Genomic DNA, 27,783 nt, shown 5'->3' with positions numbered 1-27,783 from the left:
CCTGGGGCGCACTGCTGGAGGGGCAGTCATGTGGCCAGCCTGGGACGCCCATCCACAGCTTGACAGACCAGCAGCCTGCACATGACCTGGCACTGAGCCTCCAATTCAGGAGTTGGAGTTGGGAAATCCAGTTAGGAAGATAGCTGCAGGAGCATCAGGACAGGGTGGATGCACGGTCCTGGGGGAACGGGAGGGTGCGTGCAGCATGTCAAAGGGAGGAGGGAGCTGCCCTGGCAGAGGAAGAGGTCCCCAGAAGCAGAGGCTGATGCCCAGGGGCTGGCGGGGAGAGGGACCAGGTGTCCTAAGAGGCTTGAAGAGCCAGGAAGATGCAGACTGGAGCGAAGAAGAGCCGTGAGCAGGGACTAGTGTTCAAGCAGAGCCTGTGAGGCCACGAAGCTCAGAGCACGAGCAGCTGTCATGAAGGCCGGGCATGGCCAGGCCTGGCTCAGGGCTCACATGTCCAGACAAGAAAACCGTGCTCCATCAACACAAACTTTATTCCCCCCATTGGCTCCCCTGAGAGGCGCATCTGAGCATCTCGTGGGCATTCAGGCCATTCTGACTTTTGCTTGGGGCAGGGGCCAAGTGCGCAGCAATCTGATGGAGCGGGAGGAGCAGCAGGGAGTTGAGCACCCGGTGCCACTTGTGGGGTGCCTCCTGGGGGGGGTCACTGTGGCCGACATCTGTTGAGTGGCCGACCTTCGCTGCCACTTGAGGCTTGGGAGGGCCCTGGGGCTCATCCTCAGCCTCGTCCGCGTGCAGCGCTTCCTGAGATGGACTGGAGCCAGCGCTGGTGACGGGCAGCGTAGGGTGCTTGGACTTCCCTGGGCTGGTGGGCTCCTGCTCCACTCAGAGGAGAGGCAGGGCTCTGCAGCCTTGGCTTGATCCTCCCAGGTGGCTGCTGGGGGCAGCATGGAGAGGGACTCCGGGCTGTGACAGATGGTGCTGTGGTGGGAGGCGTGGTGGGAGGTGTTGCTCAGCTGGAACATGGACCGCACCGCCTGGCAGGAGGCCCGGTGGACCTGCTCGGCCTCCTCCAGGTTGCACAGCAGGCAGCTCCAGTTGATCTCCGAGGACAGGGAGATGCGGGAGCCCTTCAGCTTCCTGAAGCCCAGGAAGAGGTCCATGAGTGTCTCAGTGACAGGGAAGGAAATGAAGCCCAGGTTCCTGGTGAGGTTCTTCTCAAACCCGTACTTGTAGATGAGCAAGGAGACAGCCTGCTCCATCAAACCGCTGATGAGCTCCTTGTACCAGGGGCTGGAGAGGTGGGACATGGTGGACTCGGACGAGATGGAGGGCAGTGGCTTCCTCCTCATGAACTTGTAACTGGGGCTCTGTGCGGCAGCCAGGGAGGGAAAGGGAGACATGTCATGCCACTCCTGCCACCCTCGGGTGCCCCACACACCCAAAACACCCTCCAATCACCCACATGGATGCCACACTGGTCACACGAAGGGTACAGCCTTGCCACATCTGCTCTGCTCTCCCGATCAGCAGTGAAGCACACTTCCTGCCCATTGGCCAGCCCTCCCACTTCTCACACATCGTCTCACTGGGCACACCAGTCAGGCCTAGGGCAAGGCTTGTGACCACACCACAGTGTCAGCCTAACTGGAGCCTGGACTATCCAGGCTCTGGCAGGATTTTGCACAGGCCAAGAGTCAGGGGAAAGAAGCATGCCTGCGCCTTGATCGGTGAAATGGGTGTTGGAGGCTGTGCTGGGGGACCCACCAGGGGGAGGCCACCTGCACCTCCTCCATGCCCTTCCTGAGCAGCTGCCTCTCAGCACTGCAGACATGCGGGAGAGTCCTAGCCCAGGCAGAGCAGCACAGGGAGCTGGGAACAGGACCCTCGCCATGTGGGAGGGCCTCCAAGATTCACGTGCAAATGTTCAAAGGTACCCAGAACGAAAAATAGCCTTTATTCATCTTTGACAGTATTCCTCTTGCAGTAGCTAGGCTGCGATTTCTGGTTCCTCATCAGCTTGTCTCATGCTCAGGTGTTTTCCACAAAACTCGGGCCACTGCCCGGGACAGTGGCTACTAGGAGTGGTGGCTGAAGGAGCCCTTCCCCTGCATTTACATCCCTGAGCCCCGCAGCCCTGCTTTTGAGGAGGTCATTTCCAGATATGGTGCAGAGGGAGATGGGGGTACTTCTTACCAGGGAGGTAAGTGGTGAGAACACAGGGTGGTAGGCGGAGGGAGGGCAGTGGGAGGTGAGAGCTGTGACCTGGGAGGTGAGTTGGGCCTGGCTGGAGGGCACTCCACTGCAATCCTGGGGGTGGGCAGGGTGAGGTGCAGGCTCTGCCAGGGCAGGGCCCACTAGCTGGAGCTCAGGGGCCCAGAAGCAGGTATTCTTCTGACTGGGATGGACTGAGGGGACCTTGAGCTCTTCCGTGGATGTCACCTTGGGCCTGAATCTGGTGGCCACTTGGACACTAGACAGGGGGAACCACCTTCCTTGGGCTTGCCCCGCCCTCTGCACCTGATGCTCCTTCTGCGCCCCATATTAGGGCTGGAGGCTGTGATGGGAAGCCAATCACAGGGCTCTTCCCCCTCAGTGGGTGTGGCGGGCTTGGAGCCCTGTGAGTCCAGAGTCAGCCTCTGTGGTGGCCGGGAAGAGAGGGCAGCCATTCGCACGGCAGGCGCCACTGAGCTTATCCACAGCCTGGCTGACTGCGCTCTGCAGGGCCGGGAAGAGATGGGGATCGGCCAGGAAGTCCAGGGTTTGGTGGGGCTCCCGGAGCGAACAGTAGCTTGGCAGGTCAAAGGATGCTGGACGCCTCAGCAAGGACCTGAGCTCCTTGTTGAACTCTCTCTTGAGGAAGGTCAGCTCTGGCTCTCCAGGTCCCAGCTCTGACACTTGGGGCGTGTTGGAGCGTGAGCCCAGGAGGCCTGAGAACCAGGACGGGCTGCTCCGGAGTCCACTGGCTGTTGGCCTGACTGCCCAGTGAGTCCCACAGCAGGGAGTCCCTCTGGGAGCAGGGCTGACCCAGGCCTTTCTGCAGAGAGAGGGGGGCTTTCAGGGACGTCCAGGAGCAGTCAAGCTGGGCTGGCCCTGGACTCTGGTCTGGGGCCCATCCCACCCACCCTTGGCCATGGCCCCAGATCTCACCCCTCTGTTCTCCAGACACAGCAGTTGTTTGAGGTTCTTCTCCAGCAAGAGTTTGTCCCTCGTGGGGGACAGTGAGCCCCAACTGTGGGCGCCCAGGTGGCTGTGGGAGTCCAGCCAGTCAGCTGTGAAGCTGCTCTGGGAGGGGGATGCGGAGCTGGAGCAGGATGGGTAGTTGTTGGGGTGCCCGATGCAGAGGCTGGGCCTGGCACGTGCCCGCCGCCCCACCCTGGGCACCTCCACGGGGTCCTGCACCTTCACCAGGGGCACCCTGCACTCTGTCTTCATGGTGGCCATGAGCTCAGTTGCCTCCTCCACCACGGTCTGCAGGCTGTCCAGCACCTGGCCCTTGGCAAGGAAATCCAGGGAGCTACTAAAGGACCGAGGGCCCCTTGGGTGTCAGCGGTGGCCTCCGGGCCCTGAGCTGCCTGTGGGTGGGTATGGCGATGGTGAGTGTGGTGTGTGGCCCAGCTTGGAGGCTTGTCCCATTTCCAGCAACAGTGGCTTCTTAGATGGCTGCACCTGAGCAGGCAGGTATGTCATAGGGGGCACGGATGTCCCACAGGGGGAGGGGTCCCTAGGGGTCCTCCTGAAGCTGGGTGGGAAGTGGACAGTGGAAGAAACTGTGTTTTGGAGTCAGATAGCCCTGGATTTGGGCAAGATGGCCCCTCTTGAGGTCTGGTTCCTCTTCTGCAGAGTGGGGATCTATTTGGGGTACCCTGATTCTTCCCTGATGTGTGCATTTCACATATACAAGACGTGGCCAGGGAGCCTGGAAGCCCACTTCTGGCCTCACACAGGACATGAGTGGGCAGTCACAAAAGCCCTGTGTCCCACAGAAGTGCTTCATCCCTCTGTAGAGAATGTCAGCCCTGTCTCACCGCTGGGCTGGCACAGACCCCCTGTGTTCCTGAGCCCTGAGCACCCCATGTCCACTTCCACAGCTTGAGCCCTAGGCCCTGAGTGGACTCCATGCCCCCTGCTCTGGGGTCCCAGTCCACCAAGACCCTCCAGGCCACTGGAGGTCGGGACACGGGCAATGAAGTGGAGGGTGACTATAACCCAGCAGGGTGTCAGGGGTACCGTCAAGGTGATAAGGATGCCACTAACAGGCCTAGAGAGGCGGTCAGTAGAAAGTGAGTCGGGCGGCTGCCGTTGGGTGCTGGAGCAGGTGGGGAACATGTTGGGGACCTCAGACTGAGGGCCCTGTGGGACACTTACCTGGGCCATGGACACCGTGTGACCCACCTCATCGTCTGCCCAGTACCCCGAGGGGTGGCGGCCGCTGGTCACGGGTGGCTTGGCCTGCCACTTGCCTCCTCGCTCTCCTGTTCTGCAGTTCAGCCACGGATTCCTCTCTGCGCCAAGCAGGAATATGGCATGAGGGTCCCCCAGTTCTCCATGGGTCCGATTCCCCCTCCGTCCGTCAGCCACTGCATCAGCAGCCCCGAGGGCCGCGGGTCCCTCAGTCCCTGCACCCACGTTCTTTACTAGTCCAGCCCCTCCTCTACTCAGCCCCTGCGAGTCTGTGCGCCGTCTGTGTCAGAGTCGTGGGCAGTGGGGTCCGTGAGGACGTCCACATCCTGTCTCAGACCCTCTCTGGCCCTCCCACCCTTCCGTCTCCCAGACCGCGGTGCCCTGGAGTCTGCCCCTGGCCAGAGCTGACTCGCTCACCAGAGTCCGCGCCTCGCGCAGGCACCAGTCACTGTGCCCGGCACCTGCTGGAGACCGCGCCTCTGAGCTGGGGTGCCCCTCGGCGGCCCATCGTTCATTTATTTGCATGCAGCGTCCTGATTGGCTCGCAACGAGATGCCCCGCCTTCCAACTACCGACTCAATTGATGGGGCAGGGCCTATATTGGCTCCTCCCTCTTAGCCGGGCCCGGTTTCAACCCATATTCGCGGTTGGAGCTCGAGGCCAAGGGACCACGGCTGACTCGTTCCGCCCCGCCGGGGGAATCCCGGAGGCTGGGACTCGGATCCGCTATTCTGCCCCGAGGGAAGCCTAAGGGACAAAGCCACGACCTTCCCTGGAGGCACAAGCGCTTTCCCTGGCTCCTCTCCGGTCACAGCGTTGTCCTGGGCCTCCTGCTCTCTGCTCCTTGCTGGGGTGCTCCCCTTGCCCACTGTGGACAACCCCAGGATCTGCCTTGAGCCCTCTCCCCTCTGTGGTCTCCCTGAGTGCAGTGGAGCGCGCCGGCTTCAGTTCCCAGCTCTGCTGTTTCCTGCTTCTGTGACTCATACTCTCTGATCATCTGCTTTTCCTCTAAATGGATTGAGCATCTTTCCATATGGGAGTATGGAGATTAAATCAGATTTTCATACACCTGGCACCCCTTAAGAGCCCTGCATATCTTCAGCCCCTCTCCTTCCTTCCTTTCTCTGCCCAGTAAACCCCTCCTAATGCAATCCCCTTCCCAGGACTCTTCTCGAAACAGCCTTCCCAAAAGGCCCCCTACCTCCAACAGATTCACTGCAAGCCTGCCCGTGTCCGAGACACTGCCATATCATGTTGTTGTCGTCTACCAGGTGGTTCTCCTTGGGTAGAGGAACTGAGGCACTCTCCCCTGAGTTCTAATATTTCTAGAACCAATGGGTGCTCAATAAATGTCAATTTTCTCCTTCCCATCTGCAGACCCTCAGGACCTCTGGGGAATCAGCTTCCCAGTGGAGAATGATGGCTGGATAAGGTCTAACTCAATAATCATAACAATACAACAATCCTTACGCCAAGAGCTTGGTGAAGGGCTCCGTGAAGCGTCCAGTCCTTATACCACCCCACAGCACTCCACGAGGTGTGTATTATTATTTTCAAGCTGGCCTCTGCCCTCTCTGCTTCTGACCTATAGGGCAGCCAGGGCCTAGAGGACCAATGTAGGCCTTGATTCAGGCCCAGAGTTTAGGAAGCCAGTCCAAGCTCCACTATCCCTGGCAGGGTCACTTCAGGCAAGACACTACTCCTCTCTGAGCCTCAGTTTCCTCATCTGTAAAACAGGAATGACATTACAAATCTCATAGGCTGGACACAAATACCACACTTTTCGTTGGGAAAATCAAAACAGTCACATCACAATGAAGATTATGGCTGTAACCATGGTAACTATTTGTAGTCGTTGATAAAAGATTTCTGGACATAGAGAAAAGACATTCTGAATGTAAAAATGTAACCTGGCACAGAGCTCAAGAGATGGAAACAGGAGCTAATGCTTTCTCAGATAAAGCCATTGGTATATATGTTTTCTTTCATTTTCTTATTGGTAAGAGCTTTTATTAAGAAAAAAACCTCCTCTTAGAAAAATCAGCAAAAGACAAATAGGCAATTTGAAAAAGAAGAAATATAGTTAATAAAAACATGAAAAAGTCATAGTCATTATCAAAAAAATGAAACATTGCAAGAGTGAGATAAAATGGTGTGATTTTGCTCTTCTCAAAACAACACAAAAACTTTGGGGTGGTAGAAAAGAGGAGTTAGGTTTGTTTATTTGCTTAGAGAAAATACCGGAAGAACACTACCCAGGAAGTTTGCAGAAGTATCTTTGGGAAGGATTGAGAGATTTTTTTTTCTGTATTTTTCATATTAAATATAAGTTTTGCAGTCACTGAGGCTTCTGCATCTCAATAAATCGAGCCATGGTCTGGCTAGGGCGGCGCACACTGGGGGGCCGGGCAGCGGAGCGGGGCGGTCTTTGCAGGACCGCACGGAGACCGACAGGTGGCGAGGACAAAGGCAGAGAGCAGCCGCGTCGGGGCGTACGTGTCGGGGCGGGGCCTCGGGCTGCGTCTGGGGCGGGGCCTCGACTGTCCGGTCCTCCCTCGGGTCGCGGGCATCTCGCTCAGGCCGTCCATGGCTCGTCCGCGTGTGCGGCTGGTGGTCACTGCAGACGACTTTGGCTACTGCCCGCGGCGCGATGAGGGCATCGTGGAGGCCTTCCTGGCGGGGGCCGTGACCAGCGTGTCCCTGCTGGTCAACGGCGCGGCCGCAGAGAGCGCGGCGGAGCTGGCCCGCAGGTGAGCGGCGGCCCCTACAGGACCCAGGCGGGCTTGGGCGCCGCCGCCCCGAGGCTCGCGCTGCCTTTCGCGCTCTGCCCGCAGGCACCAAATTCCCACAGGCCTCCACGCCAACCTGTCCGAGGGCCGACCGGTGGGCCCGGCACGCCACGGCCCCTCATCTCTGCTCAGCCCCGAAGGCTTCTTCCTCGGCAAGATGGGATTCCGGGAGGCTGTGGCGGCCGGAGACGTGGCCTTGCCCCAGGTGCGGAGGTGCGGCTGCAGAAAGATGCTCGCGATGACCCCCAAGGCTCTGCCCGGAGGGTACCGTGAAGCCATTAAGGGCAGGATCAGGCGCTTGATGCTTCCCTAGTTCAAACACGGAGGCACTTGGAGTGGGTCCTGCTCGGTAGCTGCTCTCGGACTTTCAAGGGGCCTATCGTTCTCTCCCTCCAGGTGCGGGAAGAGCTGGAGTCCCAGCTGAGCCGCTTCCGGGAATTACTGGGCAGGGACCCCACGCACGTGGACGGGCACCAGCATGTACACGTGCTCCCAGGTTGGGGAGCGAGGCTCCCAGGCGGGGCGGGGACAAGGGGTGTGGCCCCAGGCTGGAGGCGGGGAACGTGCTCCTCCCTGACTCCACCCCGCCCGCAGGTGTATGCCAGGTGTTCGCAGAGGCGTTGCAGGCCTACAGGGTGCGCTTCACACGCCTGCCTATGGAGAGAGGGGTGGGCGGCTGCGTGTGGCTGGAGGCCCCTGCGCGCGCCTTCGCCAGCTCCGTGGAGCGCGACGCCCAGGCCGCCGTGGGCCTCTTCTCCCGCCACGGACTACGGTGAGGCTCCCCCACTGCTTGCCCTCTGCCCAGCCCAGGTACCAATGGGTCAGCTGTGTCCATTTCTCAACGTCAAAGGGAGTCAAGCGCGGACTGGCATCATCCCCACCCCCAGCATAGCTCTGCCCTTTGCAGTCCTGCTAGTCCCTGCCACTGATGCCCCGGCGTACGCAGGTGGACGGATGCCTTCGTGGGCCTGAGCACCTGTGGCCGGCACATGTCAGCTCACCACGTGTCAGGGGCGCTAGCACGGGCCCTGGAAGGTATACCCACAGACTGTGCCCTGACAGCCGAGCTGATGGCTCACCCCGGCTACCCCAGTGTGCCTCCCGATGGGGGCTGCGGAGAGGGCCCGGACGCCTTTTCCTGCTCTTGGGAACGGCTGCATGAGCTTCGGGTTCTCACCGCACCCACACTGAGGGCCCGGCTTGCTCAGGACGGTGTGCAACTCTGCACCCTCCGAGACCTAGACTACAAGAGACCCAGAGAGGGGGTCCCTGGTGAAGCCCCTCCTGAGACCTTCGTGGGGCCCTCCCCACTGTGCCCCTGACGACCAAGTGTTAATGTCTGTCCCTTAGTGTGCAGAAAGGAGGCCATGGTCTTGCCCTGGGACAGCCTGGAACCAGACCTGGAGGGGGTTCTGTGACTTCCCTGGGCAGGCACTGCGCTCAGGTCCTCACGGCTCAGTGGCAACCAGAGCTTTGGGAACCTCTGTTGGGTACAGATGGACCAGCCTGTGACATCTGGGCCTGGGGCCTGCCAAGCATTTGGTGCCCTTCGTATTGCTATGTAGTCATCTTCCTTGAGGTGTAGTGAAGAAAGATGACTGTATTAATAAAATAACATACGTGTCTTATAAAGTTGGGTGATTTATAAACTGTGCCCAGAAAACCTTCACAGACACAAGAAGGTACAAAAGCAACTCCTTTGGGGCCCAAACCAGGTCATTATTCCAGAAAAGCTATGTAAAATGTGCTCCATAGTCTGGCTTTGTTCATGACTGTTTTCCTCCTTATTGTGGGGGAGGGTCATTGGAAGAATTTCTCACCGGGCTGCTTTAGGGAAAGTATATTGTGATCCCAATTTTTATTTAAAAGAACTCACCTGTTCTAAGTAGGCAGTCCTTTGCCATCCTAGGGGACAGGTCTAAGGAGGTCTTTCAAGCTTGTAGGAGCTCATTTAAACTTTTTGAGGAAGGACAGCCTTCTGTGGAAATGGGATTGCCCCAGGCCTAGTGATGCATGGACGTGCTCTGACTGCGGTTCCTGTGGCTTGCATCAAGCAGATACAAGAACAGATGGGGAACGGCGCAGGGAGTTCTCAGGGGCAGAGTCCTGCCCCACCCTGGAGGATGGAAAAGCAGATGGAACAATCCTTCTGATCTCATTTAATCTCACATAATAAATCCTACGTGCAGGCACCAGTGCCCCCATTTTACAGACTACAGACCTAGAGGTGGGGGTGGCCAAGCAGGGCTTTGAAGCTACCTGTTGACATTTATTTGCCATGCCCTGTGAAGGTGTGGAATCCAGTGCCAAAGAGCTCTCCTGCCCTCAGGCAGCATGGAGGCTGCCCAGCCTCCCACAGGAGTGACCATGGGGTCTTGGTCTCCTTTGCTGCCTCCACCTGCCCCTACCTCCAGCCCCGTGACTGATGCTTCAGCACCCCTTTTCTGGCTGCATCTTCCATCCTAATCTTACCTTGACCATGACTCTTCTAGCCATAAGCCTTTTCCTCCCGCCTTTCATCTATGGCTGTGAACTGCAGTCATCCAGTCTGGGTCCTATGACTGCCTTGCCCTCACCTCCTCGCCTCAGCCCACTGGGGTCCAGCCACGCTCCTGGCAGGCTGCAGGCTGGAGCGGGTAGTGGCCGCCTCAAGGCACTGAGGCACCTCCCTTGGGGGGTTCTGCTGTTTGTTTGTTTTTTATTACTAAGGTCTTATTGATATACACTCTTAGGAAGGTTTCACATGAAAATGTGGTTACTACATACCCATATTATCGAGTCCCCCCCACACCCCATTGCAGTCACTGTCCATCAGTGTAGTAAGATGCCACAGTCACTATATGCCTGCTCTGTGCTACACTGTCTTCCCCATGACCCCCCTATCATGTGTGCCAATCATAACATCCCTCAATCCCCTTCTCACTCACTCCCCACCCTCCCCCACCCCTCCCCTTTCATAACTGCTAGTCCCTTCTTGGAGTCTGTGAGTCTGCTGCTATTTTGTTCCTTCAGTTTTGCTTCACTGTTATACTACACAAATGAGGGAAATCATTTGATATTTGTCTTTCTCTGCCTGACTTATTTCACGGAGCATAATACCCTTTACCTCCATCCATGTTGTTGCAAATGGCACGATTTGTTTCTTTCTTATGGCTGAGTAGTATTTCATTGTGTATATATACATGTACCTCATCTTCTTTATCCATTCATCTACCGATGGACACTTAGGCTGCTTCCATATCTTGGCTATTGTAAATAGTGCTGTGATAAACATAGGGGCGTATATGTCTTTTTGAATCTGAGTTGTTTTCTTTGGGTAAATTTCTAGGAGTGGAATTCCTGGGTCAAATGGCATTTCTATTTTTAGTGTTTGGAGGAACCTCCACACTGCTTTCCACAATGGCTGAACTAGTTTACATTCCTGCCAGCAGTGTAGGAGGGTTCCCCATTCTCTGCATCCTCACCAGCATTTGTTGTTCCTAGTCTTTTCTATGTTGGCCATCCTAACTGGTGTGAGGTGATACCTCATTGTGGTTTTAATTTGCATTTCCCTGATGACTAGCAATGTGGAGCATCTTTTCATGTGCCTGTTGGCCATCTGAATTTCTTCATTGGAGAACAGTCTGTTCATATCCTTTGCCCATTTTTTAATAGGACTACTTGCTTTTTGGGTGTTGAGGCATGTGAGTTCTTTATATATTTTGGATGTTAACCCCTTGTTGGATGTCATTTACAAATATATTCTCCCATACTGTAGGAGGCCTTTTTGTTCTGCTGATGGTGTCCTTTGCTGTACAGAAGCTTTTTAGCTTGATGTAGTCCCATTTGTTCATTTTTTATTTTGTTTCCCTTGCCTGAGGAGATGTGCTCAGGAAAAAGTTGTTCATGTTTATATACAAGAGGTTTTTACCTATGTTTTCTTCTAAGAGTTTTATGGTTTCATGACTTACATTCAGGTCTTTGATCCATTTTAAGTTTACTTTTGTGTATGGAGTTAGACAATAATCCAGTTTCATTCTCTTACATGTAGCTGTCCAGTTTTGCCAACACTAGCTGTTGAAGAGGCTGTCATTTCCCCATTGTATATCCATGGCTCCTTTATCATACATTAATTGACCGTATATGCTTGGGTTTATATCTGGGCTCTCTAGTCCATTCCATTGGTCTATGGGTCTGTTCTTGTGCCAGTACCAAATTGTCTTGATTACTGTGACTTTGTAGTAGAGCCTGAAGTCGGGGAACATAATCCACCCCGCTTTATTCTTCTTTCTCAGGAGTGCTTTGGCTATTCGGGGTCTTTTGTGGTTCCATATGAATTTTAGAACTATTTGCTCTAATTCGTTGAAGAATGCTGTTGGTATTTTGATAGGGATTGTATTGCATCTGTTGATTGCTTTAGGCAGGATAGCCATTTTGACAATATTAATTCTTCCTATCCATGAGCACAGGATGTATATCCATTTATTGGTATCTTTAATTTCTCTCATGAGTGTCTTGTAGTTTTCAGAGCATAGTCTTTCACTTCTTGGTTAGGTTTATTCCTAGGTATTTTATTCTTTTTGGTGCAATTGTGAATGGAATTGTTTTCCTGATTTCTCTTTCTGCTAGTTCATCATTAGTGTAAAGAAATGCAACAGATTTCTGTATATTAATTTTGTATCCTGCAACTTTGCTGAATTCAGATATTAGATCTAGTAGTTTTGAGTGGATTCTTTATGGTTTTTTATGTACAATATCATGTCATCTGCAAACAGGGACAGTTTGACTTCTTCCTTGTCAATCTGGATGCCTTTTATTTCTTTGTGTTGTCTGATTGCTGTGGCTAGGAGCTCCAGAACTATGTTGAATAAAAGTGGGGATAGTGGGCATCCTTGTCTTGTTCCCAATCTTAAAGGAAAAGCTTTCAGCTTCTCACTGTTAAATATGATGTTGGCTGTGGGTTTGTCATATATAGATAGCCCTTATTATGTTGAGGAACTTGCCCTCTATACCCATTTTGTTGATAGTTTTTATCAATGGATGTTGAATTTTGTTGAATGATTTTTCAGCAGCTATGGAGATGATTATGTGGTTTTTGTCCTCTTTGTTGATGTGGTGGATGATGTTGATAGATGTTCAAATGTACCATCCTTGCATAGCTGGAATGAATCTTACTGGGATCATGATGGATGATCTTCTTGATGTATTTTTGAATTCGGCTTCCTAATATTTTGTTGAGTATTTTTGCATCTATGTTCATCAGGAATATTGGCCTGTAATTTTCTTTTTTTGTGGTGTCTTTGCCTGGTTTTGTTATTAGAGCGATGCTGTCCTTGTAGAAAGAGTTTGGGAGTATGCCCTCCTCTTCTACTCTTTGGAAAACTTTCAGAAGAGTGGGTATTAGGTCTTCACTAAATGTTTGATAAAATTCAGCAGTGAAACCATCTGGTCCATGGGTTTTGTTCTTAGGTAGGTTTTTGATTACCAATTCAATTTCCTTGCTGGTAATTGCTCTGTTCAGATTTTCTGTTTCTTCCTGGGTTAGCCTTGGAAGGTTGTATTTTTGTAGAAAGTTGTCCATTTTTTCTAGGTTTTCCAGCTTGTTAGCATATAATTTTCCATAGTATTCTCATAGTTCTTTGTATTTCTGTGGTGTACATAGTGATTTTTCCTTTCTCATTTCTGATTCTGTTTATGAGTGTAGACTTTCTTTTTTTCTTGGTAATTCTGACTAGGGGTTTACCTATTTTGTTTATTTTCTCAAAGAACCAGCTCCTGCTTTCATTGATTCTAGTTTTCTTCTTCTCAATTTTATATATTTATGTTCTAATCTTTATTATGGCCCGTCCATCTGCTGACTTTGGGCCTCATTTGTTCTTCTTTTTCTAGTTTCATTATTATGAGTTTAGACTCTTCATATGGGATTGTTCTTTCCTGAGGTAGGCCTGTATTGCAATATACTTCCCTCTTAGCATGGTCTTTGCTGCATCCCACAGATTTTTGTGGTGTTGAATTATTGTCATTTGTCTCCATATATTGCTTGATCTGTTTTTATTTGATCATTGATCCATTGATTATTTAGGAGCATGTTTTAAGCCTCCATGTGTTTGTGGGATTTTTCCTTTTCTTTGTGTAATTTATTTCAAGTTTCATACCTTTGTGGTCTGAGAAGCTGGTTGGTACAATTTCAATCTTTTTTAATTTACAGGGGCTCTTTTTTGTGGCCTAGTGTATGATCTATTCTTGAAAATGTTACATGTGCAATTGAAAAGAATTTGTATCCTGCTGCTTTTGGATGGAGTGTTCTGTAGATGTCCATTAGGTCCATCTGTTCTAATACGTTGTTTAGTGCCTCTGTCTCCTTACTTTTTTTTTTTCCTCTGTCTCCTTACTTATTTTCTGTCTGGTGGATCTGTCCTTTGGAGTGAGTGGTGTGTTGAAGTCTCCTAAAATGAATACATTGCATTCTATTTCCCCCTTTAATTCTATTAGTATTTGTTTCACATATGCTGGTGCTCCTCTGTTGGGTGTATATATATTTATAATGGTTGTATCCTCTTGTTGGACTGAGCCCTTTATCATTATGTAAGACCTTCTTTATCTCTTGTTACTTTCTTTGTTTTGAAGTCTATTTTGTCTGATATAAGTACAGCAACTCCTGCTTTTTTCTCCCTATTAGTTGCAAGAAATATCATTTTCCATCCCTTTACTTTCGGTCTGTGTATGTCTTTGGGTTTGAAGGGAATCTCTTGTAGGCAGCATATAGATGGGTCTTGTTTTTTTTTCCATTCAGTGACTCATATCTTTTGATTGGTACATTCAGACCATTTACATTTAGGGTGATTATCAATAGATATGTACTTATTGCCATTGCAGGCTTCAGATTTGTGGTTACCAAAGGTTCAAAGGTAATTCTCTTACTATCTAATAGTCTAATTTAACTCACTTAATATGCTATTATAAACACAACCTAAAGGTTATTTTTATTTCCTCCTTTTTCTTCCTCCTCCATTCTTTATATATTAGGTATCATATTCTGTACTTTGTCTATCCCTTCGACTTTGGGGGTAGTTGATTTCACTTTGCATCTGCTTAGTAATTAATTGTTCTACTTTCTCTACTGTGGTTTTATTTCCCCTAGTGACAGCTATTTAGCCTTGGGAACACTTCCATCTATAGCAGTTCTAGTCCCTCCAAGATACACTGTAGAGACAGTTTGTGGGAGGTAAATTCTCTTAGCTTTTGCTTATCTGGGAACTGTTTAATCCCTCCTTCAAATTTAAATGAAAATCTTACCAAATAGAGTATTCATGGTTCGAGAGTCTTCTGCTTCATTGCATTAAATATATCATGCCACTGAAGGATGACCACTGGGATATGCTGTGGGCAAAAGGGGTGGATTTAATACCTTTAGAGACAGGGAAAATTATGACAGGGGTTACTCTAGATTGCTAAAGAGAGATTTTGGGTTAAAAACTCAGAATGGTCATTTACAGTGCTGCTGATTACACCAATGGGAGCTTTGCAAGTAATTTTCTGTCTGCTGGTAAACAGACCAGTTTTAGGACTGGTAACCCAACAGGGACTTACCAGAATGGTTATGATAGCACTCAGCAATATGGAAGTAATGTTCCAATTATGCACAATGGTATGAACCAACAGGCATATGCATATCCTGCTACTGCAGCTGTGCATATGATTGGTTATCCAATCAATGCCAACAAGATATTCTCAATAAGACTTTAGAGGTATACATAAATGTCTGTTTTTCATAATTGCTCTTTATATTGTGTATTACCAGACAAGATAGTTAAGAAATATGGGAAATGCAGAAACGACTGCAGTGCAGCAGTAATTATGGTGCACTTTTTTGCTATTTAAGTTGGATATTTCTCTACATTCCTGAAACAATTTTTAGTTTTTTTTTGTACTAGAAAATGCAGGCAGTGTTTTCACAAAAGTAAATGTACAGTGATTTGAAATACAATAAATGAAGGCTTTGCATGGCCTTCTGATAAAAATATTTGAATGAAAAAAATATATATATATATATCATGCCACCCACTGCTGGCCTGTATGGTTTCTGCTGAGAAATCTGATGACAGCCTTATGGGTTTTCCTTAGTATGTGATCTTTTTTCTCTCTCTGGCTGCTTTTAATAGTCTGTCCTTATCCTTGATCTTTGCCATTTTAATTATTATATGTCTTGGTGTTGTCTTTCTTGGGTCCCTTTTGTTGGAGATCTGTGGATCTCCATGAACTGAGACTATCTCCTTCCCCAGACTAGGGAAGTTTTCAGCAATTACCTCCTCAAAGATACTTTCTATCCCTTTTTGTCTCTTCTTCTTCTTCTGGTACCCCTATAATACAAATACTGTTCCAGTTGGATTGGTCACACAGTTCTCTCAATATTCTTTAATTCCTAGAGGTCCTTTTTTCTCTCTGTGCCTCAGCTTCTTTATATTCCTCTTCTCTAAATTCTATTTCACTTATTGTCTTCTCCACCATATCTAATCTTCTTTTAAAACCCTCCATTTTATTCCATAATGATTGGGTATCCATCCTAAATTCATTCCTGAGTTCTTGAATATTTTTCTGTATCTCCATGAGGATGTTTATATTTTCATTTTGAAATCTTTCAGGAAGATTGATGAGTTCAGTTTCATTTCACCCTTTTTCTGGTGATTGTGGGATTTTGGTTTAAACTAGGTTCCTTTGCTGTTTCATATTTGTATGTGTCGCCCTCTAGTGCCCAGAAGCTCTACTCTCTGGAAATGCTTAGCCCCTGGAGTGATGTCGGGTTCGCAAGTGAGCAGTGCTGGTGCCTGGGGGAAGAAGGAGCTATTTCCTGCTTTCTGGCTGCTATGCCTGTCTCCACTGCCAGAACCAGTGGGCCAAAACACAGGTGTAAGCCTCTATGCTTTGCAATTGTAGCTGCAGTAGGCAGGGCTTCCCTCTGGCTGGCCTGATGCCAGGGCAGGGGTTGGTGGTTTGTGAGCCAGGTGCAGGCTGGCTGCGTATCACGGTGGGGGGCTTTGGAGCTGCATAGCCAGTGGGATGGAGTGCCTGAAGCTTCTGAAAGTTCTCAACCTGCTGGGCTGAGTGAGCCCAGATAATTTTGTCTACCTGTCCTTTCTCCTGAGCACTAAGCTCCATGCAATCCTAGCCCTCTTGCTGTTAGGAAGTCTCTCAAGGCTGCCCACCTTTCTTTTGTCCCAGAGCAGCCGGATGTGGATCCCTGTTTTCCACAAGCAGCTGCAATCTCAGTCTCTCCAGGTATTCCACCTGTCTTAGCTTTCCAAACCCACCAATCACCGGAGCACCATGCGATGTAGGTTTGTGCTCCCAGAGCAGATCTTCAGGGCTAGGTATTCAGCAGTCCCAGGCCTCTACTCCCTCCCCACTCCGTTTCTCTTCCTCCTGCCGGTGAGCTGGGGTGAGGGAAGGGCTTGGGTCCCGCCGGATGACAGCTTTGGTACGTTACCCTGTTCCGTGAGGTGTCTTCTTTTCTCCAGGGGTATGCAGTCTGGTGCAGCCTTCTTTCCTGCTGCTCTTTTAGGATTAGTTGTATTAATCATATTTTCGTACTATATATGGTTTTGGGAGGCCTCTATCTCACCTCTCATGCCTCCATCTTTAATCCGAATCTCAAGTTGGGTTCTGCTGTTTTGAGAGGAAGTGGCAGCTGGCTGTGTGCCTGAGGCTCAGGCATGAGGTGTGGGCAGACAGCAGAGGACTGGGGGTCTGCACGGATGCTAGCTGCAGCCGAGTGGCTACTGTCTCCCAGGGAGGGATAGAGGGATCAGGGCCCAGACCAGCCCTGGGGATGATCAGCAGACCAAGGCCCACCCTGTATGTGGAGGGTAGATGGTAAGAAGGTAGAGGGCCACAGGCAGCACAGGGCCCAATGTGAGGCTGGTCGCTGGTGCCCAGAGGAGATGCAGGGAGTTCTTACACTATACCTCTTGTACTCTGGCTTAGGCAAGGGGTCTGCTGCTCTCCACCCATTAGTCACATACAGAGGGGTGCTCTGTGCCAGGCCAGGGCTGGGTGCTGGGACACAGCCCAGCCTGCAAGGTCAGTCGGACACATACAAATAGTAGGTGGATACAGGCTGCAATGGCAGAGCAAATGGTGGGGCCAAAGGGGATTCCTAACCCAGCCAGGACAGTTAGGGACTGCTCTCCAGAGGAAGTGACTTTCTCTGTGGGCCTCGGGTATGGCCTCTGCATACTGGGTAGACCTCTCCACTCTGATCCTCTGAGGCCCAAATGACACTTCATTTACCAAGTTCCACCTTCAGCTCTGCTCCTTCCTGGATTGATGTCATTCCCCTGGCTGCATGAGGGAAGTAGGGCGAGGGGGCAGGAAGAACTAAGACCAGCTCTGGCTTTGCCTTCAATGGTCAGGTGGCTGCCTGCACGGTGGGGCAGAGGTGCTGCCAAATGAAGAAAGTGAGAGCAGGGCTGAGGGGCTGCCAACCTGTGGACTTGGCCATGAGGATGTCCTGGGCCCTTGCCAGAGGAGCTTCAGGGGGCTGGACCATGACAGAACCAAGCTGCAGTGGGCACAGGAGTGAGGAAGGCAAGAAAACGCTGGCTCCAGAGGCCAGGAGGATGAGATGTCTGCAGCCTCTGGCTCTGGAGGGGGGAACCATTGTCTGAGCTCAAAGGGCCCCACATGGTAGAATGCAACAGGCTCTTTAGCCAGACTAAAAATAGGGACAATGGTGTCTGTGGGGTCTTGAGATTCCATAAAGGATAAGGTGCTAGGCCACAGCAGAACAGTCTACTGGTGATCACAGGAAAGGACCAGCTCCTCCTTTCTTCTTGGTTAAAATGGAAGTGCAGAAGGGTTCCCTCCTGGACACCTGCAGACATGGGTGACAGGGCAGGCTTGGTCTCAGCTGGTGTCAACTTCCAGGCAGGGCACCCAGCTGACTGAAACCAAGTGTCCGGCCCCCGCTGGTCCTCATGCTGAGTCAGCACTACAGCTGCCTTCATGTGGACTTGGAGGCAGCTTTCTAGCTGAACCATTCAAGGAAATGGCCAAGCCCCACACCCTCATTAGTTCCACGACCTTGATCAAGACAGCACCCTTTCAGGGCCAGTCTGCTCCTCTGCCAAGTGTGGATGTCACTGCTTGGGGCGGACAGGTGGACTAAAGTGATGCGAATACAGAAGCTGCTGTCCCCTCCAGGCCCCTCCCCAGACATCCAAGGGTCCCCCTACATGCCCCTACGGACTGATCTCTCCAGCCTTTTCTGCCCACCTCGGGGAAGGCTGGAACACCTCTTTGCGCCTCTTCTGGAGAGCTGGGCATGGGGAAGAGGAGCAGGCAGAAGCTACCCAAGACCAGAGGCCCAAGGGCCTGGGTCCTAGCCACCCTCCCCCGCTCCCAGGAGCCCAGGCCCCTGACACCACCCACCCGATAAGGAAGAAACCCACACGACCAGACTAGTGTTGGAGAGCATTTTTATTAAGGGCAGCAGAACAGGATCGCAGCATCTTAGAAAGCCTATTTGCTGCCACGAAGGGAGGGTGAGGAGGAGGGAGGCCCCGTCACACTTGGAGAAACCTGATGGGGGTGAGTTCCTGAGTGGGCTGCTGGGCAGCCATCCCGCTTCCCCTTCTCCCAGGGCCCAGCTGTTTGGTCGGGGAAAGCCAGGCGTACCTGGCAGCATGCTCAAAGCCAGCCCAAGGCCTTGGCGAACACCAGGAAGAGCTCGGCTGCTGCTCAGCCAGATGGAGCAAGCTGCCCAGGCCTGGGGGAGAGACCACCCACTGTCTTGCTCTCTGAAGGTGACCGCAGGGTGCAGTGCCAGGGCCGTGAGTCCCTGAAGGGCTGCCGGCTTTGATAAAGGTGTCCTCCTGTGGTGAGCAGGGTAGTGACGGGGTGACAGGAGGGCAGAGCTACGCTGGTAGAAATTCAAAGCAATGGGACAGTGTCCAAGAATGGCAATATTTCTGGATTCAGAGAAGCAACAAGAACAAATAGTAGCTTATCTGGATAGCTTCTGACACAATTTGGCATTTTATTACAAATCTGCATGTGAGTGAAATAAAGTCCCACATCACCTCTCTGCTAAGGAAGAGACAGTGGGGAAACACTGGGCCAGCACTCTGCCACCCCAGGCACACGGAGTCCCCAGAGCCTGGCCTTGCGTACCTAGGGCTAAAGAAGCGCAGTTCACTGACACGCCGCAGGACCACACGTTTGGACAGCTAACTGCCGCTGTGCTGCCTAACCCACCCACCACTCCTGTACAGGTGAAACCAAGCTGTCTTACAGGTCTGTAAGCCTTGGAAAGGTCTCAAGTTAGAGAACTAAAATGAAAACAGAAAGAGTATCTTTAAGTTGTCATCTCCACAGGATCTAGTCCCCCATGAGAACCAAGAGAAGCCGCCAGCGGCAGAAGCAGTTGGTGACACATGGCGTTTGGACCATTGGCTTCTTCTGGGTGTCAGTGACACGTACTCTACTATTCCAGGGACAGTCCCACCTGCTTTGAAAAGACATTAACATTCAAATCCTTACAAGTTCATCTGATGATAAATTCTAAGGTCAATTTTTATTACTACAAAAAAAGGCAGTCAAAACAATATAAAACACATGTAAAGGATATTACTGAGCGAGCTTCATGTGGAGCTTGACTTTGCAAAGGCTGTGAGTCCAAAGGGAGGGAGGCCGACTTGTTCCTGGGCTGGCTGGCTGCTCCGAAGGAAGGGGCGGGCCAGCAGGGCACCACGACCCCAGGCCGGTGATGGCTACTGCTGCGTCCTGCCAATTCCAACCCCTCAAAGGGCCAAACTGTGCGGGGGGCAGGCTGTGGTGGGGCCGCTGCACCCAGGAGCTGAAGTGAGCTCCGCAGCACGATCGGATGGAGCTCAGAGACAGGTGAGCGTAGAAATTCAAATGGACATTCTGGCGTTAGCGTGGTCTGCAATGGCCAGCACATCTTCTAACATGGCTGCAGGGAGGAGGGCCAACCTTTGGCCTCTGGAGCCTCTCTGGAAAGAAATTCCTCACACGGGTGCATAGCGTCCTCTGGCTGGCAGGCCCTCCCCAGAGCGCGGGGGCACAGACCTGACACTGCAGGGCTTCCCCAAGCGGGCTGGGCCAGGCTGGAGTTCATCACAAACACGTCAGGGTTTGCCCACTTAACACTGCGGTAACTGGCCAGATTTACTTAAGAGCTGGGCCTCCCTTTCCACAGCTTTTTTTTTTTGGGGGGGTTGGTGGAGGATATATGGTTTGTTTTTAAAACTTTTTTAAAGGATGTTATAAATTGGGGTCAGGAGAATTTGAACCGACTCCCATGACAGGCAGTGCAACATGGGAGCAGAGAAACCACCAGAAACGCCAGAACGGTCTCTTCTCCATTGCCCGGGTCTGGAAGTGAAGGAGTGGAAAGTAAACAACGTGGGCAAGGGGGAGCTGCCAGGCAGAGGAGGCGGGGGAACCACAACTTTTTTTTTTTTTTTAACTTTAAGGGCTTAATGTAAATTTGGAGGTTTTGGATAAAATTTGGACAAGAAAAGAAACACCATTCTTTTAAAGTAGATTGAAGCAGTGATTTTAAAAACAAAGAAAGCAGAACTAGAACATCTTAAATTTTTAATCCTTTCTTTACAGGTTACCTAGACCACTTTTGATTAAGAAAACTGTAGAAAGTTAGTAACTGCCACAAGCAAACGCCAGGCGGTGGCACATGTCAATTTTCCACAGAGTCCTGCTTTGCGGGGGTCTGAACGCACTGCTTGGGGCCTCTGCTCACACTGGCTGGAATTGATTGCGGCAGATTTTAGTCCACAGGTCGCTTTTCCCCATATTTCTTTGTAAACTCTTCAGCATTCTTACAGAATTTTTTACGGTCCTTAGAGTATTCTTCAGCTAGGTCAGCCCGAAGTGGGTGCTCGGGCTGGGGGTCGTTCACCAGTGCTATGAGGGACTGGATTACTGCCAAGAAAAGGACAACCCATCGCAGGTTAGAACAGAGAGGGCACGGCAAGAAACGCGGCCAACTACAAATGACTCATATCTTTCTGCTTTTGAGACAAAGCAGCCTCCCATTTATCCTGAAGTTTAACCACCAGCACTCAACCCATCTTCCCTCTGTAATTAAGGAACGCCAAAGAGCTAACACTATGGGGCAACTGTTCCTCCCCCTCGAGGAACCTTCCTGAACAGACACCCTAGAGATGCCCAGCCCCAGTCACCCCCATCCGTCTCCGGGGCTCTGGAGATCTCGGGCCTAGTATGACACCCCTCCTGCAACCCCACACTCGTGCAGATGAGGGCTCTCCAGGGGAGGGAATGGGTGAGTGTCCCTGCACCATGCTCGATACAGGGCAATTTCAAAAAAGGCGCACTGGAGAATGGAGGGTGCACACAGGCCTGCACCACGTAATGCACAATGAGCCCACCCCAGAAGACCCCTAGGAGTTTCTGAACAGTTGAGAAAGGTTCACTTGACCACCCCATCTAACTGCTGAGAAGTTAATAACGTCTGTCAATTCCAGAAACACAAACCACACTGACGACTTCGGGTGGGTTCCACAATGCTCCCCTAAAGTTCATTAAGCCTTAAATGTGCTGGAAGGCTAGTTCTGTGATGGAATGACCACAAGGCGATGGGGGGTGTGGAAGGGAGGTCAAGGGGGAGCATAGAAGGTCCAGGAACCCCAGGGGTCCTCAGAAGTGGGGCACATGCAGCTGCTGAGCCTTCCCATACACACACTTCCCCTCACCCCTTGCCCCCATCAGCACGCACACCCCAAGAATGCTGTGTTCCTTCCCATGGCCACATTCCTAGCAAAAAGGCATCTTTCCTCTGGAACCCCGATGCCACAGACTCCTTTACTGGGGGCCATGGTTTCTGCCCCAGCATTACAAGGCATGGATTAAAATGCTAATTCTGGTGAAGTCAGGCACAAAGACATAACCGGTCAACAGTACCATGCTGAGGAAGGGGGTACTCCTGGCCAGGAGTCCAAAGATCTCCTGCCCCACCTCTACGTGTTAATGCTACTGGGCAGGATGGGGCCAATCAGGGTTCCTGTGACCATGGCAGGCACAGGTGAGGCAGCAGGGTACAGGCAAAGAGGGGTGCCACATGCTGAGCTGATGGGCTCCAGGCTGAGTGAGGAGGGGCAGGTAAGCAAAGGTGGGCTGAAGAGCAAGCAGGGGCGAAAGACCTGGAAGACTGCAGTCCAGGGCAGCCTTCTGATTCACCCTCCATACCATCCTCGAGACAGCATTACCACCACCCTTTACACATCTGTGGTATCTCTACGAGGAAACAGGCATTTTTTTGTCTCTTTGTTAAGATACTTTATTCTTGCCTAACTGAGCAGAAATGATGATAAAGCTCTTTTGTTTGTTTCTATTTCCCCAACTTAAACCATTGGTATTTTCACTATTTGCCCTATATCAACGTATAGCCTAAATAAGTATTAAATATTTCTCTAAATCACCTCACTTTTTAATAAAAACATTTAAAAAAAGATATTGTTCAGTTGACCCTTGAATAATGAGTTTGTTCCACTTACACATGGATTTTTTGTTAGTTTTTCAATATATTGGACTTTTTTTTGAGATATAATTTGAAAAAAACATTTTCTATAGCTTTATTGTAAAGATACAGTATATAGTACATGTAATACAAAAAATATATGTTAATCGACTCTGGTCACAATAGTAGGCTATTTAGTAGTTACTTTTTTGGAGATAAAAATGTGCATCTTTGCACAGGGGGTCAGCACCTCTAATTCCTGCATTGTTCAAGGGTTAACTGTAATGTTAGTAACTCAAATGGAAAATCACTTTTCAATTGCCATAAACAGAAGGCATGCATCATCAAGCATTAAATAAGCACCTGAGACTCCCTTGGGTCTAGCCAGAGGAGATGACCACACTGGGATAAAACACTTGTGCAAAGGGCACCTTTTTCAGCTTCTCTGAAACACTGCTCCCTGGCCATTCTGTTTTAGCACACTCCAAGAAGCTCTGCCCCATGCCCAGGTGTGGGCCTGTCCCGTTTTCCTTTGTCGTTCTTGACTTCAAACTGGAAACCTGAACCACATTTAACTTACAGCATAAAAGGTGGCTTCCGATCTTTTACCCATCATTGTATAGAAATGGTTCTGTAACACAACTACTGCTTCATTCGCATTTCAGGAACCTCATCGGGGCTCTCAGCTGACTGGGTGCTTTGTGGGGGACCCTGATGAGTTTTCAAATTTTCCTGCTCACCCTCTGTTATGGGTACCTGGGCTCTCTGCTTCTATGATCATCTTACTACCTAATATATAGTATAAAACCATTCATAGTTATTAAGACTTGTTTTTCAAAAGATACTAGCAAGCCTGCTATTTAATTCTTTTCTCAGAACTTGGTTTGACTTATTTGATTAAGTCTAAATATTTCCAGCTTATTTAGTAGTTCTGATGAGCGCTTCTTTCTCTGCACCTCTGGGTGCATGTCTGACTCCTCAGCTAAGAATGAACTTCAGCCAAGCTGAGCCAGTTTGGTAGCATGAACACTGACAGTGAAGACTACTTTTCACACTGCAACTGTGCTCTCAGCCACCCTTCTTCACACACAGGGCAGCACACTCATTACATTCTACAAATGGTCCAGCCCTCGTTTCCTGATTTCTTCCTTGATCCAAATGCTCCTCAGAAGCACTTTTTCCCCTCCAAATTGTAGGGGCTTAAAAACATTACCGAAATTTACATCCTATTCTCACTGTATATGATCACAGAATAAAGGCTACAAAATCTCCTCATTGTATTCTTACAGTTTCTTTGTCTCGGAGAATGTAAACAGTATCTGTAAACTTCCCCCTTTCCACAGAGATCCAGGGATCCCTCGTCTCACATGTGAACGGCATCTCCCCTCCAGCCGTGAAGGTGTGCGATGAAGTAGCCTTCCACAGAATGTGCTTTAAAATGTAAGTCAATTCATCTTAACCTGTTCATTTCTTGGTCCTATTTCTAGATTTTATCTAATTGATTTGCTGTAAGAAAATAGTATATGGGGGGACTGAAACATTCCATTTATAAACTATTTTCCTCTCCATATATTTTTGTTGCTATGTTGTTTGGTATATAGAGAACCAGTACTATGCTGGCTTTGTTGCTATTTTCTATGGCAAACCACAGTCAACCACCAAACTAAGCCCTTGCTCTGCTGCAAAGATAACCTACCACAACCAGACACACTGTGGAACCAAACTTTGTTCTCACATTCTTTCCTTTGGTATTATTGCCAACTCCTGCCAGCTTTCCATTTGATATAGTTTGCCTTATTTCCTGACTTTTCTCATACTATTTTTGCTCAAGTTTTAATGCTTCTTTACTTTCTAAATAAAAATTAATGTAATTCAAAGGGACTGGGGAGGATGGGAGAGAAGGGAGGGATAAGGGTGGGGAAAAAGAAAGGGGGCATTACGATTAGCATGTATAATGTGGAGGGGGGGGCATGGGGAGGGTTGTGCAACCCAAAGAAGACAAGTAGTGATTCTACAACATCTTACTATGCTGATGGACAGTGACTGTAATGGGGTTTGTTGGGGGGACTTGGTGAAGGGGGGACTCTAGTAAACAATGTTCTTCATGTAATTGTAGATTAATGATAACAAAAAAATTAATATAATTCACATACCAAAAAATAAACATTTAAAAGTATACAATTCAATCGGTTTTAGTATATTCAACAAATTGTGTGACATTACTACTATTTAACTCCAAAACATTTTCATCATCATCATTTTCAAGCCCAAAAGAACACCCAGTCTCATTAGTAGTCACTTCCTATTCCCTCTCCCCCCAGCCCCTGAAAGACACTTATCTACTTTCTGTCTCTATAGATTTACCTATTCTGGACATTCCATATACAGGTGATTCTCACTATTTGCAGTAGTCATGTAGTATAAAGTTGCCATGAATGTGCTGAATTATATATATAGATATTGAACCATGAGTGGTCCCAGGAACGACAAGCTATAGAACTACCTGCCTCAGTCCAGCTAACCTGCAGAATGAGAAATGATAAACTGTTGTTGTTACTTTAAGCCACTAAAGTCTTGAGGTGATTTGTAAAACAACAATAGGTATATCAATGATACTTTAAAAAACCAGCAATAGGTAACAGAAACATGGGACGGTGACATCAAGTTCTAGGGACAACATTTCTGATGTACAGATGAGGTCAAGACCACACCGGGAAGAAGTTACAGAATGATTTTCTAGAAGGAAACCCTAACTGCCCCAAATCACAATCTGCCTGCCATTGCACAAAGAACAGCACCCTGCACGAAAAACAAACAAGTCAGCAAGTACAAAAAGAATAAAAAGCCTTTTTTAGGTTATCCAACTCTTGGGATAAAGTATCAGCTCACTTTTGCTTTGCACCTAGCCCTTGAAGCTTTCTGTCCTACAAGCCTCTTCAGCCCTTGTTTCCCAGCCCAGTTCTCAGGTATGGGGAGGAGAACGTGTAATTCTTTGCGACCCAGCAGTCTGAGGCCTGGTATTTAACTCAGCAAGGGCTCTGGGATCTGTATGAGGGGCTAAGGAGGCATTCCTGAACAAATACAGCGACAGGTTTTAGCTAGGAATTTATATAGAAAAAAATCAGTCACTTAAGAACAACTGTGCCAGGCTTTTATAAACCTCAGCTCATACATGACAAAATGCCAAGTCCACTGGAGATCTTTCTACTCTGACTGGATGTTCAGCACCCACTCTTCTGTACTCCTCCAGGGAGTCCGAGGGCCGCCTTCCACAGTGACTGTTTCAGATGAGTGAGGCTCAAAACACTCATGTGAAAGGCTCTCAACTCCATTTTCGAGAGGCTCAACTGAAAAATGACCACATCAAAACCATCTGCAGCCTCACAATTCCAGCCTCATCCACTCTCTTAATCTAAAGACTGTACAGTGGTTTGGGTAGTCATTCACAAGAAAACCACCAGAAATATGAGATTAGATCTTCAAAAGTGCTGGAAGTAAGAAATAAAGATACAGTTCATTAACAAAATCTGGTTACTTCCAGGGGACAACCACAATACTGAAGTAAGTACTTTTCCCAGAAAAAAACAAGCATGTGTATGTTTACACTGACTCACTGGAATTGTGGACACAAACAGCCACATCCAGTTGCAGAGTTCCAGGACCGCTAAAGCCAATGCCGTACTTTCATCTAAGCATGCAGCCCTGCGTCTGACCGTGCTGTCCTCACCACTCACTCTGGGCCACTGGCATTCTGCTGCCCAGACGGTTTTGGCTTTCGGCCCTCTTTTAGCCTGGAAGGCCCTTTCCAGGCCCCCATCCTCCTCCAAGTCTGAGTTCACCTGCTGACTGCTGTGTGAGGCCACCTTAAACACCACTTCCTCCTTCCCCGCTCGAGGCAGCTCTACAGCCTTTCATGAAAACTTCCAGGGGCAGTGCCCACCCCCGTCACAGTCAGCAAATGCTGGGCCAGTCTGTCTATGTGGTGCCCTCTCTGGGCCGTAAGCACAGGCAGGCCTCCCCAAATACCTGTGCAGGCCCACAGTTTAACAAGCGTCCTGCCCACAAGGACAGGCGGGCCCTCAGCAGCGCTTCCGCGTGCACTGGAGCTGGTCAGGTTGGCTCTGTTAGACTCTGGGCAGTGTAGCATCAGCAGGGCCCACAGAGCCCCTGCGCCACAGCACCGGCCCGAACTGCACCACCCAAGGAAGACACAAGGAACACGCCCTACCTTGGTCGGTTTTGGTTGCGGGCTTCCAGTTTTCAGCACTAATGACTGGCAGACAGACCTGCCCCTTTTCATCGATGTTCGGGTGATAGATCTTTGTTTTGAATGTGATCTTCGGTGGTTTGAATGGGTACTCTGCTGGGAAGTTGATTTCGATTCTGAAGGCCCCCTTATCATATGGAGGGTTGTCCTGGAGGGAAAAGGAAAAGATTACAATGAACATAACAACAGTTCACAAACCTGTAACTGAGACAGGAATACTCTGTTTGAAAACAATTTATTTCAAGGTATTCTATCAACTGAAGCCTATCACCTTCAGGCAACCAAAAAATCAGTTTTAGAACAAATGTTTGCTAAGCTGCCAAAAGGTCTGAAACTGATGTCCCGGCCTCCTTATATACATGTATTTTAATAGACTGTATTTTTTTTAGTAGTTTTAGGTTTAGAGCCAAACTGGAAAGAAAGTACAGGGTCTCCATGTCTCCCCCACACAGCCGTCCCGACTGTGAGCGCCGCACACCACAGTGGCGTGTTAGTGATAATCGATGAGCCGACCACGACACATCCTATCACCCATGGCACATACTGTACATTAGGATTCACTCTCAGCGTTGTGCATTCTATAGGTTTTGAACGGTATCATACATTGTAGCTGAAATCATACGGTCTGCAGTCTTTTCAGACTTTCACTTAGGAATATGCATTTAAGATTTCTCCATGTCTTCTCATGACTCCTTTCTTTTTAGAGCTGATAGTATTCCATTGCCTAGATTTACCACCACCTTTTTTTTTTTTTAATTATCACTGATATACACTCTTACAAAGGTTTCTCATGAAAAACAATGTGATTACAACATTCACCCATATTATCAAGTCCCCCCCACACCCCACTGCAGTCACTGTCCATC

At 49.6% G+C, this 27,783-nt stretch overlaps 3 protein-coding genes across 5 annotated transcripts in view; 1 reads left to right on the top strand and 2 right to left on the bottom strand.

The window, feature by feature from the left end:
• Positions 1 to 479: 479 nt before the first annotated feature.
• On the bottom strand, positions 480 to 3,510 carry CCDC116 (coiled-coil domain containing 116; the record flags this gene model as incomplete). The annotated part of the gene is given in 6 exon segments (XM_057492027.1): positions 480 to 1,334; positions 2,407 to 2,444; positions 2,447 to 2,583; positions 2,585 to 2,908; positions 2,910 to 3,001; positions 3,115 to 3,510. Coding segments are annotated over 6 exon segments (1,773 nt in total), but the record flags the coding sequence as incomplete, so codon positions are not given.
• A 1,293-nt stretch (positions 3,511 to 4,803) lies between these two features.
• Positions 4,804 to 8,887, top strand: YDJC (YdjC chitooligosaccharide deacetylase homolog). 2 transcript variants are annotated; one of them, XM_057491969.1, is made up of 6 exons: positions 4,804 to 4,808; positions 6,951 to 7,118; positions 7,203 to 7,362; positions 7,554 to 7,653; positions 7,752 to 7,929; positions 8,104 to 8,710. In XM_057491969.1, the coding sequence occupies exons 2-6, from the start codon at positions 6,955 to 6,957 to the stop codon at positions 8,477 to 8,479; spliced, it is 978 nt and encodes a 325-aa protein (XP_057347952.1). In that variant the 5' UTR covers positions 4,804 to 4,808; positions 6,951 to 6,954; the 3' UTR covers positions 8,480 to 8,710. The 2 variants fall into 2 exon arrangements, with proteins under 2 accessions (XP_057347952.1, XP_057347953.1); XM_057491970.1 differs by lacking the exon at positions 4,804 to 4,808 and having other exon boundaries at positions 6,678 to 7,118; positions 8,508 to 8,887.
• A 10,801-nt stretch (positions 8,888 to 19,688) lies between these two features.
• The window catches only part of UBE2L3 (ubiquitin conjugating enzyme E2 L3), a 49,427-nt gene continuing 41,332 nt past the window's right edge, over positions 19,689 to 27,783 (bottom strand). Inside the window, exons 4-5 of one of the 2 annotated variants that reach the window (XM_057491978.1) lie at positions 26,879 to 27,065; positions 19,689 to 20,528 (exon numbers count right to left, since the gene is read on the bottom strand). In XM_057491978.1, the coding sequence (XP_057347961.1) occupies positions 20,431 to 20,528; positions 26,879 to 27,065 (285 nt within the window). In that variant the 3' untranslated portion in view covers positions 19,689 to 20,430. Of the gene's footprint in view, positions 20,529 to 20,736; positions 21,096 to 26,878; positions 27,066 to 27,783 lie in introns of those variants that run through there. The other variant, XM_057491977.1, reaches the window with a different exon arrangement.

This window comes from Manis pentadactyla, chromosome 14 (genome assembly GCF_030020395.1).
Source record: "Manis pentadactyla isolate mManPen7 chromosome 14, mManPen7.hap1, whole genome shotgun sequence".
In the NCBI taxonomy this organism is placed as follows: domain Eukaryota; kingdom Metazoa; phylum Chordata; class Mammalia; order Pholidota; family Manidae; genus Manis; species Manis pentadactyla.
Note: the sequence above shows the minus strand (reverse complement) of the source record. Positions and strands in the feature narration are given on the sequence as shown.